Raw genomic sequence first — 23,539 nt, 5'->3', positions numbered from 1 at the left:
TTGAAGCCCCGTAGCTGTGTATTTCCATTTGAATTTGCCCTGCTTTACTGCCTCTGCAGGTTCCTCAGCTGGAGCCAGTAGCATAAGCTGCCTGATCAAGAGTGAACTCACACATCATATAAACCCATGGTGGGTGGCAAGTTATACTGTGAGGTGGTTATGTCAACAACCTACTGTGCTCCCATCAGACTATCAGGCAACAAGCTACACAGAGTGTTTTATTTCACCCCTGCCACTCCTCCTGTAGTCTTACTGCCCGCCTGGGAAGGTATCCTAGCTTCCTTTGTGGCGGAAATAGAGATCGCTTAAGAGGAACAGAGTGGTGGCAGTGTTTTTGGCTACTTTGGCCAAGCAGCTCTTTAGGCGATCTCCGTAACCCACACTGGCATGATAGACAACACACTAACCCACCATAGAAAAATGACCCTTACTGGATACTGTGGTTCTCAGGATGGCTTATTTGGGGGTAGTAACCCACAGTGGGGGGCATCCCACAGACAACACACTAACTCATCATAGGCTATTCTGGAAAATAAACCAACATGGGTTAGCATGTTGTGTGAACCCAGTTATTGGGGCAGATGGCTACATGTATCCACTGTGTTATTTCCAGAATTTTCTAATTTGTGTCTGCATTCAACAATTTTCTAATTTGTGTTTGCATTCTGTATATTCAACAAAGAGTCTTCACTGGTTTTGCTGCAACAGACTAACATGGCTACCCCCTCCCCCCGTCTTGTATATTTTTACAGGGGAACTCCAGATGTGCTGGCTCTCTAGTACATCTAGTGAGCACTATGAATTACTCTTACATTCAAGAATCAATTTTGTGGCAGAAGACATAGCTTGGAATGATGTTAAGGCTTTGGACCTGCCACATAGGCAAAGAAGCCTTGATTAATTTAAAGAAGGTTGCTCTCTAAGTCTGACAAATATATGCAAATGCCTGCCATGTCACTATCCAGCTGGCTAACCCAAAAGAGTGCCTTGAATTGGCCAATTCAAAACCCTAGTGAGAAAAATTGTCCAACCCTGAAGTATCCTTACTTCCCAGCCAGGTCAGGCACTACATGAATATCTTTAATTACACCCTTTTGTAATACACCCTGCCTCTTTTGTCCAGTGGCCAAAACTTATCTATTGTTTCCTCTGTTTTAACCCATCCTGAGTCCACTAGCCTCTGAGTTCTGAAACTGGGTGGTCCCTTTGTGTTGAACTCTATAACTGTGTTGGAGTTTGGGCAGTCAATATTCATTATTTCTGCCTGGGCATCCCTCACATTGGTGTGCGTGACTCTGTTCTGAGAATAAACCTGTGGTCCAATTGTCTGTTAATATTGTTCCTCATTACTCTTTCCTAACATGGTTCTTTACTCTACTCTGGTTCCTGTTTCACATTTCCAGGGCCAAAGCCTCGGCCTCCCAATCTCCTGCTTTGTTTGCACTAGATGCATTGGGCCCATATATCAAGAGAGAAAGCTTTATCCCCTCTCAGAGCACCCCAGTAAATCCAAAGTCAGGTTCCAGGCAATCTGGAAATGGCTTTGTAGGAAGCCCAGAGCAAAAACACTGGGCTGATGGACAAATAAGTCTGAGGAGGAGGAGGATGACCATTTCTATACCATTCAGTAGCTGAAGCTGTCTGGGTGGTTTATAGAAAATACGCATCATAATATGAGATAAGAGAAACATAATATAAGAGCTCTAACATACAAAATTTAAAACAATTTGAACTCTAAAACAATTAAAATAAAATACTGGACTGGATAGAAACAGATGACATAAAAGCCACATAAGAAGCCATCTAATGCCTGGGAGTAGAGGACAGTCACAGACCTCAGTAGGGAGAGCATTCCATAATTGGGAGGCTATGGCCGAAAAGGCCTCTCCCTTGTTGCCAACTTCTGAGTCTCCCTTGGTGGAGACATTCTGAGGAAGGTCTCTAATGTTGATTTTGGTGTCTGGGTAGGTTCAGGTCAAGAGAGGTATGTGTTCATCAAGGATTTCAAACTGGTTTTCTCATACCTAAACCAGCAGACCATATCACATTCAGTAGAGGGAGAGAACTGAATTTATATATGCTGTCAGTTCCAGATGAAGAGAAGAAATACTGTTAATAGGAAACCTTCAAAATCCATATTTAGACATTTTTACTCTGAAAATATTATACATTTGTCAAATGTTCCTAAAGTTTAAAGGAAAGGATAAAATGCAATGTAATCAAAATAGATCTCCATTGAATAAGAAATAACAAAACCCTTCTTTGTGGGTAAACTCTCTGCAGAAAAAATGCTAATCCAGAAAGTACATGTTAAATATTAATGTTCCTTATAAATTAATCCTGTTCTGAACATTACAACACAATACCGATTTATTCTGAGAAATGTCTAATATAGGGTTTTTAAATAGTTTGCACTATTGAGGTTTGACTTTCTGAAAGGAAAATGAAAACCTGCCTTATGGGTTGGATCCTAAGTTCACCTTCCATGAAAAGAACAGCTCCTTCTGGTCACAAAAGATTTTTGATCTAGAGGAGGATCCTACTGGTGGAAAAGGCGAGGTGTTATGTTTCTCCCTGCAGCTCTCCCCTTTCCAGGAGGATCACACAATTCTTCAGAAGAGATTTTCAGAGGGCACAGGGGAAAGGGGAAATCAGTAAACATTGTCGCCCATTTTTCCACTGGTAGGAGCAAACCATAGATCTAAGCCTATAACTTAAGAATATAAGAGCCCTGCTGGAGCAGACGCAAAGCCTATATAGACCAGCATTCTGTTGTTCTCAGAGTAGCCAACCAGATGGCTATGGGAAATTCACAAGAGAGAACAACTTCCCATTCATGTTCAACTAATAGAGACTGCACATGCCTCTTTGGCAATATTTTGCATTCCACAACACATTTTTTTTGGCGGGGGCGGGGCGGAGATAACTACAAAAATCAATAACTCTAACATCATCTAATATCATCTAAAGTATTTATGTGATCCAATCCATAAACTGCATTAGGAGTGGTGAGCCCCCTGCCACCACATAAAACTCAGGAGGACCTGTTTTTTAAAAATGAAAAGAAAATAACTCCCCCCCCCAACAAAATGGTGTCCATTGCTGCTGTGGATTGCCAAAAGGGTCAAAATTAGGGCAAGATATTTTTACCTGTTTGAAACCCCACAGCAGCTATACACAACACTTTGGCCACAGCTAGACCTAAGGTTTATCCTGGGATCATCCAAGGTTCACCCCTGCCTGAGCACTGGATCCCCTGTGTGTCACCTAGATGAACAGGTTTGACCCCTGGACGATCCAGGGATAAACCTTAGGTCTAGCTATGGCCTTTGTTTACAATTTCAATTCTTTTTTATTGCTCCTCTGTTTTCATCACACATGGGTGGGTAGAGGGTGCAGACTCTGGGTGCTGGCTCCAGGCGATGGGGAGAAAATGACCTCCAGACATCCCCTGCCCAACCCCTGCTCCACATGGTAGGAATGCCATCTAATGAATGGAGTTGTGCATGATGGGAATGGAAGGGTGTGACAAGTGCCTGGATTTTATCCCTTTATTTTATCAACCACATTACACAAGATTTTACACCAGTTATCTCTCTTAAATATTACTTAGCCAACCTTGGTGAAAAATCAACTGGACAAGGGTGAGACCTGGAATTATATACCATTTAAATTAATAAATTTAATACTATCCACCAATGTTTCTAATATGAAATATTGTTACAAATATTCGTTACCCAATAATTTGACAATCAGAAGAACAGAGGATACCATCTTCAATGTATTGTTCCCAGACAACCTGTACTAATTTAAATGGAATCCATGGAGTAGCATCACTCTCTGGATTTGCACATTTGCATTACAAAACAAACAAACAAACAAACAAATATCAGTGTGTTTAGAAAGATTGCTGGAAAAATACAACTTAATAATATGTGATTCTTGGGAGATAGTCTCACTGGTTTAAATCTATAACTGTAACTATAAAGGCATCCAGAATGTATATACTGTATTCACTTGATTTACATAAGGCTAGAAGCGTTACTTCCTGATATAAATACTTTAGAAATATGACAGCTCAGGGAAAAATATATTCTTTTCTTAATATCTAGTTACAGGACAAGAATTCTAGCAAGCTATGTTTGATGATCTATACAGTCCATCTTTAAACTGGATGTAATAAATTTTAAGCAAATGTAATTTAATCTTAGTTCTCAGGTTTTGGTGGATTGCAGCTAGGATGATGAATGGAGGATGATTCAACCAGGGCCAGGGCTAGGCTTTTTAAATTTAGGGATCAGAAAAGTCTCGAGTTTGTCGAGGTCCTTGGAATTCTACCTCAAAGGTCAGTCTGACCTCTGTCCGCATCAGATTGCAAACTCTCCCCCCCCTGCTTTTCATATGAAAATTGCAAAGTGTTTGGATGTGGACTTAGGTTCATATTTGGGTGCTGTCAGGATCAGGCCTGTTCTTGGTAGTGTTGGAGAAGGGGTTTTGGGAGGTCAATCAGACACAGAAGGAGGACTAGAAATTTATGAGCCAAGACAAGAAGCAGGGGAGGAGATCCTCCAAGACTCTTCAGAGTCAAGGAGTAATCTTCCCAGGAGCTTATCAGAGAGAATGCAAATGACCCAGAGCCCATCCTCCCCCAATCTCTGGGATTCAGCCTCTATTGAAGGGGGAGGGGATTGCAGAGTTGACAGATCCCAGAGACCATCGCAGAGTCAAGGCAGTGGAGTTATGAGCAGGTGAAAGGCAGTCTACTAGGCTCGCCACTTGCCAAAAATTTCTTGCCAAGGACTCTCCCTGAGCTAAAGTGGTTTGTGGACTGCAGGGGAAACTCGCCCTTTTAGTTGAATGGGCAAATGCTTAGCTTAGTTAGCCTAATTAAGTTTAGAGGAAAGCTCCTAGCACTCTCACTTCCTTCAGGTGTGAAGAGATGTTTATTTGCTGAATAAAGCTTTGCAGATTACGCGACAGACTGGTTTATTATCTTTGATCTCAGCAGGAGGGCTTGGAAACACGACAGTTCACAATCTTCTCCCATTGAGGGCATGTGTCCACACTTTTTTGACATTTATTAATTTATTAAATTTATATACCGCCCCATAGCTGAAGCTCTCTGGGCATTTTTTTCTCCCGTGCATATTTTTCTGACGTACACATTTTTTGAACAGACCCCTCCCCTCCGCCCTGCAAACAGCACTGCAAGCTCAGGAATGTCCATAGTTTGTGCACAGATTGCACTCACTTTTGTGTTTGGCTCTGGGAAGTGCAAACGGGTAGATCCTTGTCATAGACAAACCGAAATGAGTTAAGCCATGGATGACTCAACAAGTTTTTGTTGCTGTTGTTGCACCGTGTGTCAGACCTGGACTGGGAAGACTGATATTCAAATCCACATTCAGCCATAAAATGCAAAGAGATATCTTTCTTCAGATACTGTCTGCCTGACACATATGGTAGGAAAACCCATGTATTCTGTCCTCATGTACTTAGAGGAAGGATGGGTGCAAATCTAAGTACAGCTAATAAATATAAACCATGAAAGAAACACAACTAATGTAGTACATTCATTGTTGAAATATGCCCTCTTATTCTATAGCTTTATTAATTATCTCTCTTTGGTCAGTAAGCCTCTTAAGAGAATTGTCAGATGACCTTCCTTGGCATTGACAATGGGGGGTGGGGGGAAACCATAACAGATTTTACTGGATCAAACATAATTTCTTACCAATCCTCTTGCATTTCTGGATTTAGTTAAGCCAGGATCATTATCAAGCAAAATATCTTTGCAAAGCACTGATGGTTAGAGGTTGTTGTTTTTTAACCTGGAGTCAATATATGTTACATATTGGCAAACAGAATAAATGTTGTATTGGCAAACAGAATAAATATAAACTTAGTTTATTGCAATGGACACTTTTTTAGTGACTTTTATTAATTTAGGGATTATTTGTCATAAAAGTAAAAAAAAAAGGTGTCTGAAGCTGAAATATTTCAACTTCCAAATTGCACAAATTTGTAGTGTTCACATCAAAGTGCTGTTCCCATGTTCCCATTGAACAATACAACTGTGATTCTAGTTTCCATCCGCTTACTTTGAAACTAGCAAAGACAGCAAGGCATTTGTCCTTTCCCCTCATTTTCAAATACATAAAATGGTAATAGAATCGTTTCATTTCAAGTCATGTGAAATGCACAAAGATTTACCACATTAGAAGCAGCCTGTAATGCTGTAACTGCAAAAAATATTATCCATGCACAGAAATCTTATCTAGACTCCATGGAATATATACCCTGTGCTGAGTTAAGCAGCTCCTCAAAGTGATGATGACGGTAGAGATTTTGGATGATCTATTGCAACTTGGCACCATATTATCAATATAGAATATTGAAGTACTAAACTGTATCCCTGATCCACAAGCAACAGAGACTGACGCTGACCTTATGGTGCCACAGATATTGCTGTGCCTGAAGGAGATAACTGCAGTGTTAGATCCAAATGTTTCTACAAACCCCACTCCGCTTGTGACCTTCCTCCTGACTGGATTAGGATTTCTACAAATACTTTCTGGAGTTATGCTGAGCAATACGTACAGATTTCAGGAGCTGAAATAGACAATACTAATTTTGAAATCAGTTACTATTTCTTAAAATAGAATATGAATTGTGATGGGGAAATCCCACATTGAATATGTAACTGCATAATATTTTGTGACAGAATGAGAATTGGTGGTGTTCTGCAGAATTCATTGGCGGTGTTCTCCCACTCCTTCACCTATCCCCAAGTTGCTCTGTATCACATTTCTCCCTAGCTCAGATATATCCTTGTAACTGTTCAAGGAACATCTCTTTGGGGAAAGTATAAGTAACAATATACTCTCTTTTACCCAGTACCTAGATACCTATGGGGGGAGAGAGAGAGAGAGAGAGAGAGAGAGAGAGAACATGAATTGATACTAGGAAATAATGTAGCTGCTCAGTATAGAAGATGAATTGCAGAACAAGACACTATCATTCCCCTGTACACTTCAGGAATGATAACTCTTCACCAGCAGAAGCTTTCCTTAATTGCAGCCCTTTTAAAATTAAACCTTTTGCTAAACCTTTAAGAACTTTCTGATTCCTTGGGACTTTTATTATATTCTTTAAGCCTGGTTGGGGGAAGCCCAGATTTTCCCTTCACATTTAGAATGAAAGTATTATAAGTCGACCAGTTCAGTGATTCCAACCTACTCTGTTAAATATGGCTCAAGTCTCTTCATCTGATTATACTGAGTTTTAAAGAAGTTTTTCCCACCTCAGGCTGGGGGCCATCTTCATGACCATGGAAGGAAAGCATGTTGTGGTATTGTCTGCAGTATTAGGAAATCGTCTTTGGTACATCTAAACATGTAAACACCCCACCCTCCAAAACCACGGGCTTTTCAGTGCTTGAAATAAACATACTTCTGGGTTGGGGATGGCAGGCAGAGTGGAACTACATGTCATTAACCTGACAGGTAGTGCCCAACAAATGAGAGAACCTTGTTTCCAGTCAGTATCCAGGATCCCCCTTGCTAGTACATTATTCTGAATGGAAAGTAACTAACACACTAGAAGCAGTGGTTTCTTGAAGGAAGGCTAGAGATTCGCTCTCCATGAGAGCACCGGACCAGTGCAAATAAGCCCCAGTCAGAGAATTTAAGGCCCCTTTCTCCTATTCTGCCTCTTTTCTTTGCTCACAATGACAGCCTCCCCTCACGATCTCACAGTAGATTGCTACTTTGATTAAGTATGAATGCACATTTGTGTAATTGCAAAGAAAAGAGTAAAAGCTCCTGTTCACAACTCTGAAAATGTACAATACAGAAATGCGTAATTGTACCAATGTGTAATTGTTCAACTGTGCCTCAAGTGACAGTTCTGGATCCAAGATCACCCCCAAACTATGAACCTGATCCTTTAGGGGGAGTTCAACCCTATCCAGAACAGGATGAACATCACCTAGCCAGACAGGTGAACCACCCACTAACAATACCTCCATCTTGTCTGGATTGAGTCTCAGTTTATTGGCCCTCATCCAGTCTATTACCATGCTCAGGCACTGATTCAGAACAGCCACTGCCTCACCTGGGTTTGATGAAAAGGAGAGGTAGAGTTGAGTGTCATCCGCATATTGATGACACCTCAACCCACATCTCCAGATAATCTCTCCCAGTAGTTTCAAGTAAATGTTAAACAGCATAGGGGATAAAATAGAGCCCTGTGGAACCCCATGGCCTAATTGCCATGGCACAGAGCAATAATCCCCCAGCTTCTGGAATCGGCCATCCAAGTTGCAGTGGAACCACTGCAACACAGTGCCTTCAACTCCCAGCCCAGATAACCTATCCAGAAGGATACCATGGTTGATGTTTGATCACTCTAGTATAGCTCCTGCAGCTTTAACTGTTGTGATGAAGGGGGAATTTCACCAGGTGTTGCATGCATACAAACGACACTGAAATTCCCTTTTCTATGCAACTGTTAAAGATACAGGAGCCCTGTCCTCCGTTCCATATGGTCACCCTAGAGTTGTACATCGATAAACAATTGTGAATCAGTTCGGAGGGAACAAGCATCCTCAAACTTTTTTTTTTTTTAAAGTCAGAATAGACTTCATTTCAAACCCCTTTGGAGAAATAAGATAAAATATGTGACTTCCCAAAAGTTCTTGGACATTGCAGCTATGTAAATGGCTCATACTTAACTGCATCTTTCTGGTGCCAATTAAAATTATAATTTAAGGCAAAGCTATCATAATTAATGGGCTTAGCATTAACCTAACAGAACCTTTATCGTTCTTCTGTTCGTTCAATTACTCTTGATCTGAATTCATAATAAAATTTGAGGGTTTCAGGAAATCTTTGCTTCTTCTATTAATTGCTATTGCAATGGCTTGCAAAGATACCTATTATCTTTCTCCAAGGTATTTGCACTCTTTGGTGGTACTTTGACCTTCTTCCTTAATTACTTTAGATAACTTTAAGTTCTGGAAGAGCAAGGCCATGGTCTCTGGTCTCTTGAAATGTACTTGGATTCCACTCTCACTCTGTGAGATCCTTTCTCCATCACATAAAATCCTGTGCTCTTCTTCTGAAACTTGAAACAGAAAATAAAGACAACAGGTTGGGGGTTACAAAGAATTGGGAATAGGTATTTGGAAATTATCAGTGTGGAACAATGGTCAGTATATTATATCTGATTCCACTGCAGTGAAGGACAGCAATTTGCAACTCTTACACCAATTCTGTCCTTAGATTATGCCTCCTCCTCCAACTGCTGCCTTCTCCCCCAGCTGCACACCTTCTTCTATTACCTGAGACAGGTGTCTCACTCCTGTTCCTTATGCTCCCTGAAAAAGGCATAATTGCCTACCTTGGGTCCTGGCAGTTCCACAAGGATGGCAGGTGGTGATCAAGTTCTGAACAAGGCTACCCTTCTGGATCTTGGATTGGGTGTCCTCCTACAGACAGGTATGGAGGCACCATTTGCAGAACAGCCAAATAGTCAGGTGTATTGTGATGGCTTAAATACATTATAGAGCACTGTAGAACCAGTGTGTTATAGTGGTTAAGAGCACAGGACAAGGAAGACCCAGATTTAAGTCACCACTCAGCCATGAAACTCACTGGGTGACTTTGGGCCAATCACTTTCTCTCTGCCTAATCTAACTTGCAGGTTGTTGTGAGGATAAAATGGGAGTGGCTGAAGAGCCACATAAACATTCTTCAGATGAGTGTTTTATCATACGCTCACTACTGCCCATTTACGGATGAGTGTGTGTGTGTGTCCTTTAGACAACGCCATCCACCTCCTGCGTGCCTCCTGCTCCTTCCACTCATTTTCCCATCGCAAAATAGACCCCTTTTAATCTGATTCTTTTTTAAAAAAAAATGGAATGTGCTACCATCCCCTGCTGTGTGCTTAATCCTAAAACAGCCCCTGAATGGGCTACGTGGTCTTTGTTTACTTCCTCTTTCCCTGCTGGGCAGAAAAGGAAGTAATGAGGGACAAACGCAGGGGTGGAAAATCAACGGTAAGGAAACACCATTTTTCTCTGTGGGCTGATGCTCATACTCTGCCTTGAGCTTCAAAAAAAAAAAAAAAAAAAGGCAGAATATAATTGTGATGATGATGATGACAATAATAGTAATAATATAATATTTTGTATGGGAGAGGAGTAGAAAGACTAGTAGTGTCAACATCCTAGCATTATTTTACCTGGAAATGCTAAAAGTCTTTATTCAAATAATTCCTGGTACCTTTGCTTTGCACAATTTAAAAGAGGCATAGATTATTCATTGAGCTTTGCTTAATTTCTTCTCCTGTTTTAGAAGTACTCTTTCTTTAGTGTGTCCATGAGTTTCTGACATTGGATGACTTTATAAAACATTCTACTAATTGGATTTGTTAAAATAAATAAATCAAAAGCTAATTGGGACGTGCCCTGCCATTATTTTTGCTTACTGAATTAGATATAATGGCGTGAAGTCCTTTTTATCATATTTGTGCACTTATTTAAACACCCCCCCGGCGCACACTTCTGCAAATTCAATTATATATTCAAAGAAAGCACTCAATTTATGCAAGGCTGGTTTACATTTAATCCAGGGGCAAGACTCAGTAACTGATGATAGGTCTTTTCAAAATTAATTAGGATCATTCAGAGGAGCAGCGGCATTGTTACCAGCATGCCGTGTAAAACAGGGGTTATTTCAGCCTTTGTCATGATTAGTCACTACTGCAAGCTTTTTGTGGGTCAAAAACGGTTTTGTTTATTTGGGCTTCTCTTTCAGTGCTGAGAGGTTATTCATTCATTGTCTTTGCTTCATGTGGACAGATCATTGTACAGGGTTGAGTTTTGTCATTGCTTTTACTATTTTCCTCCTTACTGGTAGTTTTAAAAACTATTGTTACAGAGAATTCACTTGTACTAAGGGGGAAAAATAACAGTTTATCATGGCTTAGCAGGTCATGCGCACCATGACTTAACTTGTTGTATGAACCATTCCTAACCATGCTGGCTATATAACCACAGTCTAAACACACTCACTAACCATTTGTTGTAAAAGGGTTAGAGGCCTAATTTAACAAGTTGTCTGAACAGGCCCAATCTGTTTCAGCTGTGGGAAGGTGCAAACAAAAGCTGGGTTCACACAACACCCTAACCCACCCAGTGTAGGTTGTTGTTAAAAGTTTACATAAATTTATTATCTAGATAGCTTCGGCTGTTGGGTGGTATTAAAATGCAATCAATCAAATTTAAAGTTTGTTGCATCATTCAATGTGTCACCAAAGCCATAATCCATACCATGTGTTCTCCAAGAAATTCATAAAGTAATGTTATCGAATTCTATACATTTTGCATTTGTCCCTGTTCAATTTTTCTGCTTTCTCCAGTGTATTGTTTTAACCATACTGTACTGAGGGGCATTTGATTTGTGTTGCCATCAGTAATTTTAGCAAAAGTTAGTAAATAAAGTACCAGATCTCTAATGGGTCTGTGACTGCATAATAAAATAATGCAGAGTACCAGATCTTGATCTCCTGTGACCCCAGGTCTTTAAGGTTGCTCAGTAATGGTGTACCGAAAAGAGAGGTCCAGTAATTAGCTAAATAGCAGAGAAGACTCTGGGAAATTTCTCTATATACTGAATGCATATATCAGTATGCTCTGCTACTTTATTCATTCCTTTTAAAATCTGCTAATCCTCTGAATGTGTCCAAAATCCAGATACCAATGTCACACCTTATTAGCCCCAATTAAAAATTTAATGTTCTTCCATAGTCTGGGCTGATATCTGTTTCATGGGATAATTGTGTCCTTTATGTTTTTTCTGTTACTTTGTTTACATTGTGACATTGACAAGCAATTAAATTTTGGCCTGTTGTAAAAGTCTTTAATTACATTGTTAAAACCATTTACACTCCAAGGAACTCAGCACCGGAACTTAACTTTAGGGGAAATATGGAAGGTGGGACTTCGTATGTAATGAGTGGTTAGAATCCAGTTGACATGTATTTTTTTTAATTGTACAGTGCCACTTTGCAAGCAGATTGGACACTGTTTTTGTAACTCTGGAACTGTTGTTTTTAAATGGATACCGTTGTTTTTATACTGTTGTTTTTATATTTTTGATCGTTTTAAATTTTGTATACTGTTTAACGTTCACTGTTTTTAACTTTTGTAAACTGTCCAGAGTGCTTCGGCTATGGGGCGGTATATAAATTTAATAAATAAATAAATAATAGACGGCTCACATCTATTAATAAAACAATCTGATCTTCTTTATATGTTAAACCACAATAAAACCTTTGTGGTCTATCCGTCATCATCTCAGCTCCTAAAAATCAGAGCACTTTTCTCGATGGTGTTGAGAAATCTCATTTTGCCTTATGTTTCACTGGGCAGTATCCAGTAGGGTTGCTGAGCATGCTCTCTGGCACTGGTGTGCACATAGTTCTTAACATGTTCGGCAACAAAGCTGTGCTTCTGGGGGCAAGTCCCTAAAATATTGAAAACACCCATTCCCAGAAGGAGCAGGTCACACCCCTTCTGGGAACACACATTTTCATTGTTTCAGGGGCATGCCCCCCAAAGCATGACTTCATCACCATGCAGAGTAGGGGCTGCACGCATCTTAGGGCCAGTGGGGCTAGCATGGGTACACCGGCACCCGGGAGCGTGCTCAGTGCCAGCATTGGATACTGCCCTGTGAGGTTGATAAAATAACAGTTGAATGTTTTCTGCAGTTTCATTGTCCAGCCATAGTTGTTCAATATTGGGGTCTGGCCTTCTTCACCATTTTGACTGAAATCTATTAATTTTTAAGCCTTTTCACAGTGTCTCCCTTTCCCACATATCAGCCCTCATAAAGTGTTGTATGATTGGTTCCTGCTGCTACCTTTTCACTGCTGCCAGTAGAATAAAGGTTCACACAACCACTTTGAGGGCTTATTTCCCATCTGTAGTGAGGCAATGATCTCAGTGCTTTGCCCAGAAGCCACATAAACCATATTCATTAGGAGTACTGGATTGCATAGGTCAATGAAGAGCATTCAGATGACCATTTCACCACCAAATTACAGGCTAATAAAACATACATGAAAAATAGGTAGGAACAAATGGGACCTAGAATAAATGACTCAGTGTGGAGTGAGCCTGTTCAGAGTTTCAGTGAGGTAGTCATGCCTTTTTGTATTACACCATTTCACCTGCCCCCTGATTTTCTGTCTCCCTCCCACAACCCTCAGTCAATATTCTGTTCCCACTGAGCATTCTCAGTCCTCAATTGTTTTGGGGTTCCTTCCTTCCTAAAATGTTCTGTACTTCAGCAAACCTTAGGCTTCCCCAAACATGCTGATATTTATTGATTTATTAAAATAATTAAACTGCATCTTTATCAAGGGTGGATTACAGAATAAATAAATAAATTCCAGTTATCAATAAGAAAACCATAATCTCAGTGAAATTGAGAGGCAATAAAAATAAACTATTCAGTCAGCTAAATGAATACATTCAATTCAAAATCACAGGGCAAAACAAAATGGTTTGGGGGTGGTAACCTTTCCTCTTGTGTGTGTGTGTGTGTGTGTGTGTGTGTGTTGCTGTTTTGGCTACATTGTGTGGTGTTAGTATATAGGAGCCACAAAACCTCCTTAAAGCCTCCTCTTGGAGGGATCATAGCTTAGTGGTACAACGCTTTGTCTGTAGAACATCCCAAGTTCAATCCTTGGCATTTCCAATTGAAAAGACCAAGTAGTATGGAGAACTGCTGCCTGTCCGATGATGATGAGGATGAGGATGATGATGATTTGTATCCCGACTTTTGCTCAATACTGGGCCTCGGCGGCCTAAAATCTCACCAATCGAAAAAAGATTGGGCTAGATCAGTGGTTCCCAAACTTTTTCAGGTAACCGCCCCCTTGGTTCCACAAACTCATGCCCAGTGTCCCCTGGGAGTCCAATGGGGTCAGGGAGGGAGGGGGGAGGGGTTAATGGTGGTGGCAAGCCCCGCACCAAGGAGCGCCCGGAGGGGCCAAAATGCTGATGCAAGAGAACGCATGTGCTTAAAAAGCAGGTCAATCACAGCAGTATCTTAACAATTTTTTTTTTAAAAAAAACAACTCAATTTTTTGCAAATCTCTGCTAGGAAGAGACACTCTTAGAAGGGCCTTAGATGATGAGTGTAGTATATTTGGGTAAGGTCATGCCAGGAGAGGCGCTCCATCAGCCCAACTTGTCCGGAGCCCTGCTGCCAACAAGACCCTCCTCAATCCACACATGTATTAATACGTTTAAAAGGAGTCCTTTTAACAGTGAATTGAAATGTTTCAAAAGCACCAAAATGCTAATAAAGAGACATACCTTGCTTGGTGTGCCCTGGCACGCTGGCTGCAAACAGAGGCGTTCGCTCTCTTTTCACTCTCTCCCTTGGCAAGCCTGGGGCGGGTGCTTCCTATTTAAAGGGGGCGCGCTAATCTGGATCCTGCTGGTCTGGGCGCTCAGGCTGAGCAGCAGCGGCCGAGTGGAGGAGCTGAGCTGAGGAGCTGAGAATGAAAAAGGGGCTGTGCTGCCCCTTTAAATAGGAAGCACCCACCGCAGGCTTGCCAAGGGAGGGACGGAAAAGAGAGCGAACGCCTGTATTTTGCAGCGAGCGTGGCGGGTCACACCAAGCATGTATGTCTCTTCATTAGTGTTTTGGTGCTTTTGAAACATTCCAATTCACCGTTAAAAGGACTCTTCTTAAACAGTATTAATACATGTGTGGATTCTTCCCCTATATGGCTTGGGACCAAATTACCTTCTCCCATAAAAATGTGCCTGGGTTTCTGGAGAGGCGCTTCTCAGAAAATACCACCTTGACTGCTCGCCTGCCGCCCCCTTGCCTCTTAACACCCCCCTATGCAATCCCACCCACCCCAAGGGGGTGGTAATGCCCACTTTGGGAACCATTGGGCTAGATGGACAAACATCTAATTTGTCCATCTAGCCCAAATTTTCCTAAACTTCTTGAATCTTTTCAAAATGCCCAGCTTTTGTTTTTATTTCCCTTCAAATAACTCAGCAGTGTCAGTCGAGCGACAGTCTCAGAAATGAAGACATTTTTGTGTGTGGGCTGAAATTTGCTCACAACTCTAACAAATCAGCCTCCCAACATGGACGTGTGAAAAGTAACATCTTTACCCATCAGCATTTGGAAGCTTGCTTCATCAAACTAGCTTTGGGTAATCTTCCTCAAGAGATTTCTGAATCTCGTTATTTCTGGAAGTCAAAACAGGAAGTGGTTTTATTCCAGTAGTTAGAGGAAAAGTAAGAGATGGAATGAGGGAGCCCCTGTTTAAATAAGTCATAGGCATGCATTTGTGCTTTCGTTTCCTTACAATAAAGCAGATGGTGAATGCTGAACAGAGAGACCTTGAAGGGCCCGTCTGCTGATGCTCTGCTGTGGTCCAATAACAATGCAGAGCCACTTCAGGCTGCTCACACTGTGTAGCATCAGTGCACATACATAGAGAATGTGGCTCACAGGGAGGAGTAAGCAGTCAAATAACACTCTCTATTATCCCTGTTTCTTGTGTTACTTCCTTGTAGAGCAACTTGATGGTGTTTTCAGCAACGCTAATTTGCTTTCATCATTTCATGTACTGCTCAGAGTAAAAGAACTCCATCTTGAGTGTCTTATGGGAGGAGGAAGCAAATTATATTTCAACTACCATGTCAGTTGATGAAATTCCAGTTTCCAAAGGAAAAAGAGGGTTGGGGTGGTATAAAGTGGCCATGGGATACATTAGTTTATAACTTTTGCTTATGCACGTTAGTCAGGCTTAAAGAATAAGACCCTGGTAAGTATTGTTCCTAACATAGCTTGAATTGTTTTGGAGTGGATTGTCATCAGTATGCTGATGACATGCAACTCTGTTTCTTCTTTTCATTGTCATCAGGCTGCGGATGTGCTAGATCAGTGCCTGGCTGTGACAATGGACTGGATGAGGGCTAATAAACTGAAGCTCAATCAAGACAAGGCTGAGATGCTGTTAGGTGGCTTTTCTGACTGGATGGAGGGTGTTCAACCTGTTCTGGAAAGGCTGCACTCCCCCTGAAAGAGCAGATTTGTAGCTGGGGGTTTGCATGGTGCCATCAGTGTCACTTGAGATTCAGGTGGATTCAGCGGCACAGAGTACCTACTACGAACTTTGGTTGGTGTCCCAGTTATGCCCCTATCTAGACAGGGATAAAATGGCTTCTGTAGTCTATGGGCCTTTCTACACCTCCTGGCATTCTGGGAGGGATGGGAGAGGTTCTCATGATATTCCGCTTGCAAGATCCTCCCCTTTGTCCACACACACGCGCAGCATCCTGGAAGGAAGGAGGGATGTTGCGCCCACCATTTTCTTTCCTTTTTCTTTTTTAACAGAGATGAGTGCACTTGTGCTCCAAGAAAACTGTAAGTTAAAAAAAACAAAACACCCTACTCCCACAACGCCCCTCCCGATGGGCACAAAGTGCCTGAAGAGCTCTGTACCCGGTACCCACCTCCTCACGTTTACTCGTGAGAAGGTGGGACGAAGCCGAGATGGGCGCCCACACACCTCCCACGGTCTCGGGTTGATCCCAAGACCACAAAAAGAATCGAGCTAAAAGTGTTCCCAGATATCCCTGGGAAATGGAGAGATCATCCCTCCCTGCTCACAGGATCCCCTGTGTGTCATGTGGATGTACAGGGACAATTCAGGGATGATCCCCGGGATAAAAACTGGTGTAGACATGCCCTGTGTGCTGTTAGATTACTGCAATACACTCTACGTGGGGCTGCCTTTGAAGACAGTCCAGAAGCTGCAGCTTCTGCAAAATGTAGCAACCAGATTGATAATGGGGACCAGAAGGTCCAAACATATAACACTGATTCTGGCTTGCATGCATTGTCTGTCTGAATGATCTTGCCAGTGAGGCCTGCTTGATGCCAACTTTGTCATCTTATCGGTACCTGGTTAAGACCTTCCTCTACTCTCAGGTATTTGGTAGTGTAGGATAGGGTTTTTTAATTGGTTCCTGGGATTTCATATCATTGACTATTAAAATTGTTTATATATTTGGGGTGGGTGGGATGTTGTCTATTTAATTTTTTTGTGTGCAAATGCTTTCTAAAATCTGCACAATATTGTATTTTTAAGGTTTTAATCATTATAAATAATCCAGAGAGCTTCGGCTGTTAGTTGGTATAGAAATATAATGAATGAATGGTCCCCTAAACATTCCCTTATCTGAAGCAATTGCCTATCTCCTTGTAATACTCGGGGCAAATGAGCATATATTTCTTTCACATACCCCAAGAACCCCAGAGTGGGGCAAAAGCTAGTCAGGAATGGGTGGCATCATCTGCTCATGGACTGGAAAATCAAATTTACTTCAATAACAGCATATTCTAAAACTGATTATTTACAAAGTTGGTTAATTAAGAGGTCTTGAGTTTATAGTACCAGACCTGGAGATCAATGAGAGCATCTTTAGTATTGTGGCTACAAGGGTGCCCTAGAAGAATCTTTTTGCAGTCTCACAAACACATTAGGTTGTTTTAGACAAGCCACTCTTCCATCAATTGCTCCCTATCCCCTACTCTTTCAGTGTGGGCAATTTACTTATCTACAAGCCTGTTTAGATTACTAAAGTAATGTTTCATGATCAGAGGCAATATACTTCCGAATACCCATTGATGGAAGCAATCATACAGGAGTTCTGTTGTGTTTACGTTTACTTGGGGATTTCCTGGACACCTTTCATTGGTCACTTTGAGAATTAAGTTAAAGGATTTTATTATTATTATTATTATTTATTTATATATCTTTTGTCTGATCTAGCAGGTCACTTCTTATGTGCTTATATCGTGAAGTATCCTGAATACTTCAAATTAGATACAAATATCTGATGATGTAGGAATAGCCATGTTGTAGGGATTTGTGTTTGTTTTGGTTGAAAACAAAACCAGGAAGCTCAGCACCTTATCACCTCCTTGATTTCTCAATTAGAATAAAAATAAATAAATAAATAAATAAATAGTAGTGCAGCCTTTTAAAATGTGGCTAAATATAATGTAGGGGACTCACCCCCTCACCCAAATCTCACAGAAATACAGATAAAATCAGGGCATTTATTCTTCTTTTTTCCCCTTTCTTTTGCATTTTCAAAGGAAAACCAAAGTGGCAGGAGGGCATCAATCTTCAATGTGCTGCTTATCCAAAGATGAAGTTGTCTCCTTCCCTTCCACATGATCCTTTACGAACATTAGATTTTACTGCACAATGCCTAGGGGACAGTTAACAGAGATATGAGCACAAATCTTCAGATTAGTACTTGGCATATGACATTACTGTCTCGATTGAAAGGATTTAAAGCTGTAACTAAGAAAAGTGACCTAAGAAACAATTGCTTATAAAATTAAGAAAGGAAAGCCATATGGTCCGAATATATATTTAAGATCTAGAAATCTCTGCTAGATACCCCCATGGCAATGGCAAGAACTTAATGTGCCAGAAATTCATTTTATTTTTGCCTTGCAGGGTTTTTTTTTATATAAAAGTTGCTGATTTAAATGGAGTAACATAACAAGACAGAAGTAATTAAGACAGAAGTATTTATTCATCTCTTTTCTCCTTAGGCGGTTGTTCATTTGATGAACACTACAGTAACTGTGGTTATAGCGTGGCACTGGGGACCAATGGATTTACTTGGGAGCAGATTAATACCTGGGAGAAACCAACGATGGATCCAGCCGTCCCAACTGGTGAGTAAAAAGCATGCTGGACAGGGAAGCCTTTAAACAAAATGATTTATCTAATTGTGAAAATGTCCATAGTTGGGATTGTATTGGTTTATGGGGACATGAATGACAACTCAGCTAGTCGTGCCCAGAATATGTGCGTGTTAGACTGGCCCTTGAATCCCATTTTTCTTTTTTCAGTTAGAAGAATTACTGCCATAAGACATCAATTCAGACGCAAAGGTTTTGTGTGTGTGGTGGGGGCAGTTCGGATGTGGAAAAAGTGAATCACATGTTCACAATCATCTTCCAACATCTTCATTAGCTACTAAGCACAATTGTCAGGTGCAATTCAAAGTATTTACAGGGACACGACAGGTCAGAGAGTAGATAAAGCATTCCACCATTGTACAGGGGTAATTGAGGAGTGGTCATTCTAACATTCATAAAATTGAAAATGTTTTACCAATCTTCCTGAAATTTACATGTGCTAGAAGGAAATTTTGGTTTTACATACCCTGAAAATTTCAAGAAGATTGGTGAAAGATTGAGGGAAGGAGGGCAGTTTAAGGTAAAAAGAAAAGAAAAAACCCTCTCTGAATAAAAATGGTTCTGATAATATAGGCTGGCGATTTTTTTATCCATGAAATTTGGAGTATTCAGCCCCTTAGCCATTAATCCAGTGGTGGTGTCTTCTTCCTCTTTCATTGTAGTTGGTGGAATCACTTTTCTTTTTTAAAAAAATTCCCTTTGGTTGATTTTTTAATTAACATTTATTCATCCTATTAGTGTGAATACAGAGGCCTTCTTCAGGGATAGCGTGACACATGCTCAGTAGCATCTCTCCCCCCCTCCCTCAGATAGATTAGAATGTTGAAAATAAAATGGGTGGGAAGGAGGAATATTTCAAGGAAAGTTTTCCCCTCCTTTGCCCACCTTACTCTGGCAATCCAGTCTGACTGGGAATCACAATATGGATATATCCTGCTCGGGCTCTTATTAGCTATGATAGGTTTTAATGTTGATAACTGGGGAGGAAGCAAAGAAGGGGAAAACTTTACTCGAAATATCCCTCCTTCCCACCCTCTTTTCCAGTGCAATGGGGCTCTTCTCTTGCACCCCTTCCCCCCTCCTTTCTGATCTCTAAGGCTCCATAGGTGGCTCCTTCGCACTATAAAGTCAGATAGGGACTCAAGGAATAAAAATTCTTTAAAAACAAATACATGGAATTTTTGAAAAAAAGAAATTGAGGGTGGGGGAGGAAGCTTAAACCCTTCATTGTCCCTAAATACACAGCACTTTCAGAGACAACTCCACATACCCCTTCAAATTAGTGCATGGAAGTGAGACTCATTGCATGCAATAGAATTTCCTTCTGAGTAGACATGTCTCGGATTGAATTGAAAACCAAGCAGCAGCAATGATCAAATGAAGAATAAAAGCACACAGACACACACACAGAGTCAGCAAGTTGTTAATTATAGGATTATTGTGCTGGAAAGGAGAAGATATTCTCAGTAACATCTCTCTCCAGGGGCTTCATTATACAATGAGGGCCCAATGACCAGTCCAAGATCTCTTCAGCTGGCCTGGACTCAATGTTTGGTAATTCATTAACTGGTAATTTTCTTTTCTCAGAATTAGGATGGAAAAATAGTTATTTTGGACTGCTTATGGGCTTTAACAAGGGATGCTACATCATTGGTCACTGGTACCAATCGTAACTGTTTATACCCTCCTCTGGTAATCAGTGCATGGATCAGTGCTAGCAGCTAGCAGCATTCTTGACCATGGGACATACTGACTTGCAATGATGGGAGTTGTAATCCAACACCTTTGGAAGGCACCAGGTTGGGGAAGGGCTGCTCTAAACAAAAAAGAGAGAAGTAGGTGGTGTTAAGTATATGAAAAGAAATACTTGCTTAGTCATTAAAATTGTGTGTGTATGGCTATCTCAGGGTTAAACAGAGAAAGTATATCTGTGGGCAATTACCTTGAGATAGAGGCTGTTCTGGGAACCTTGCCAAGATTCTAAGTTAGCCTCATCACAGCTGTATGTAATGTAGATAAGAATTGTGTAGATCTGTATATAGTTTCTCACTTGTGTAAAATGGAACTGATCACTGCTTACTGATCACTGCTCTACGATCACTGCTCTCTGTGTATGCCTCAGTGTGCTGATCTGAACTGATCTGAATTGAACTGCACAGAAGCCTGAAGGAAATAAACCAGCTCTGCTGTGTAAGACCTGTGTGATGTGTGTTTGTTTCTGAGCACAAACAGAGTTCCAGAGAGAGAAAAGTTCTGGCACAATAACCCAACAAAGGTTATGGGCCCAGTCCAGTCCAGGAAGCCTACGCCAGCCTAACCCAGGCAGAAGAACCAGAACTTGGTGGGAACGGTGCAGTATCAGAACCAGGAGTCTGCTAAAACAGAAAACTGTTGATGAAGGAAGACATCAAGCTAAAGCCAGTGCTGCAAAGCGAGGAAAAATCTCAGTCGGCTGACTCTGAGGAGGACTCTGAGCAGGAGGACGGTGAGATACCAATTCCTAAAGCAGAGGGAATGGCAGGAGCTAATATGTCTGGTTTGCATCAATTGTTAGAAAAGCTGAATGACTCTAACTATGCATTATGGTCTTACAAAATGCAAATGTATCTGATTCAGGCTGAACTGTGGTATGTAGTCACAGAGGATCCACCAGATAGAGCAGATCCACAGAATGCTAAATGGTTTAAGGACGATGCAAAAGCAATGGCAGTTATTGCATTAGCTGTGGAAGACTCTCAAATTTCCTTCATTCAGTTTTTGAATACATCAAAAGAGTGCTGGAATGCGCTACAAGCTGTATATCAAAGAGAAACAGCGGGCAGTAAAATAATTCTAACCCGGAAACTGTATGGAATGAAGCTGAAACCAGGGGAGTCTATGTCAAACCATTTGAAAAGCATGAGAGAAATCTTCAATCAACTCAGGGCACGAGGGATGGAGTTTACAACTATACACCAAGTCTATGTGATTTTGTCAAGTCTTGATTCATCGTACGACGCGGTTGTCACCATGATGGAAAGTCAAGAGGAGAAAAATTTAACCCTCGAGTATGTAGCTGGAAAACTACTGGAAACCTATGAAAGAAGACAAGCTTCAAAACAACAGAGCCTTAAACATCCTGTGGCTGAATTTCAACAAAGCCATAAATCTTCTGACGTGGTGGCTGCATTAAAGGCAAGGAAATGCTTTAACTGTGGTTCCACAGAACACTTAAGGCGGGATTGCAACAACAACAAGAAGAAAAAGCAGTCAACAGCAAAGTGGAGAGAAGAAAACAACATGAATGAAGCTGAATCAACAAAGAAGTGTCTTCTAGCAAGAGTCAAAGAGACAATGAATCCTTGGTTTTTGGACTCTGGGGCTTCAATAAGTATGGCAAAAGACAAACTTTCATTTGTAACCTTGGAAACTTCTACTTCAGAGCAAAAGTGTGTTACCCTTGCAAATGGAACAAAAATCCAGATTTGTGGTGTGGGTAATGTATATTTTGATTGTCTGGGAGTTGAACTACAAAGTGTTTTATATGTACCAGAATTAGAAACAAACCTTCTAAGTGTGTTTCAGTTAACAGAAATGGGGTATGAGGTTTGTTTTACTGAAGAAAATTGTACTATAAAACAGGGAAACAAGGTGTGTGTGCAGGGAATAATGAAAGAATCTTTGTATGTGATTAATACTTGTACAGAAAATGAAGTTGTAGCCAGCAAAGTCACAACAAAAACAATAGCCAATTGCAAACCACACCAAGAGTGTATCCATTTAACTCATAAAAGATTTGGTCATGCTAACTATAAAACAATTTCTAAGATTCCAGAATTGTGTGAAGGGGTGAAAATCAAACCATGTTCTAACTATGTAGAATGTAATGTATGCAGTGAAACCAAGTGTCATAAGTCAAACATTCCAAAACATAGTGAGAGAACAACAAAAAGAATTTTTGAATTAATTCATGCAGATCTTGCAGGTCCTTTTGAGACAAGTCAAGGAGGAAACAGATTTTTCTTGTCTATTGTTGATGATTACAGTAGATTTGGATTTGTGTATGTGTTAAAACAGAAGAGTGAAACTTTTGGAAAGTTCAAAGCTTTTGTTAAGTGGAGTAAAAATAGATTTAAAGAACCTATAGCTAATCTAAGAACGGACCGGGGAGGTGAATTTCTTAGCAACCAATTTAAAAAATTCCTCAGTGATGAGGGTATACAACATGACCTTACTGCTCCATATTCACCATTTCAAAATGGAGTTGCAGAAAGGAAAAACAGAACCTTGCAGAACATGTTAAGAGCTCTATTGAAAGAGTCAGGATTGTCTAACCTGTTCTGGGCAGAAGCTTTGTCCACCTCAAATTATTTGTTAAACAGGCTTTACCACTCTGTACATGAAAAAACTCCATATGAAATGTTTTACAAAAGAAAACCTAGAGTGTCACATATAAGGGTTTTTGGAAGTAAATGTTTTGCTCATGTTCAGAAAGAAAACAGACCAGGAAAACTAGCTCAAAGAGGTTTGGAATGTAAACTGTTGGGATATGATACACAAACAAAAGGCTATCGTTTGTGGTCTCCATATCACAAAAGTGTAATTGTGAGCAGAGATGTAGTTTTTCATGAACAAATGCAGGAAACAAAACAGTATGTAAGTTTGCCTGTAGAACAGAAAGCTGGAGAAACAGAAGAAATTCCTGAACAATCTCAGCAAGAGAG

The 23,539-nt window shown here is 40.7% G+C and overlaps 1 protein-coding gene across 1 annotated transcript in view; it reads left to right on the top strand.

Moving 5' to 3' along the window:
• PTPRT (protein tyrosine phosphatase receptor type T) overlaps positions 1–23,539 on the top strand; it is a 733,605-nt gene that overhangs the window by 178,466 nt on the left and 531,600 nt on the right. Inside the window, exon 2 of the mRNA XM_063145462.1 lies at positions 18,684–18,809. Within this exon, the coding sequence (XP_063001532.1) occupies positions 18,684–18,809 (126 nt within the window). The remainder of the gene's footprint in view (positions 1–18,683; positions 18,810–23,539) is intronic.

The sequence above is a fragment of the Elgaria multicarinata genome, chromosome 1 (assembly GCF_023053635.1).
Source record: "Elgaria multicarinata webbii isolate HBS135686 ecotype San Diego chromosome 1, rElgMul1.1.pri, whole genome shotgun sequence".
Classification (NCBI taxonomy): domain Eukaryota; kingdom Metazoa; phylum Chordata; class Lepidosauria; order Squamata; family Anguidae; genus Elgaria; species Elgaria multicarinata.
This window is presented reverse-complemented; position numbering and strand designations above follow the sequence as displayed.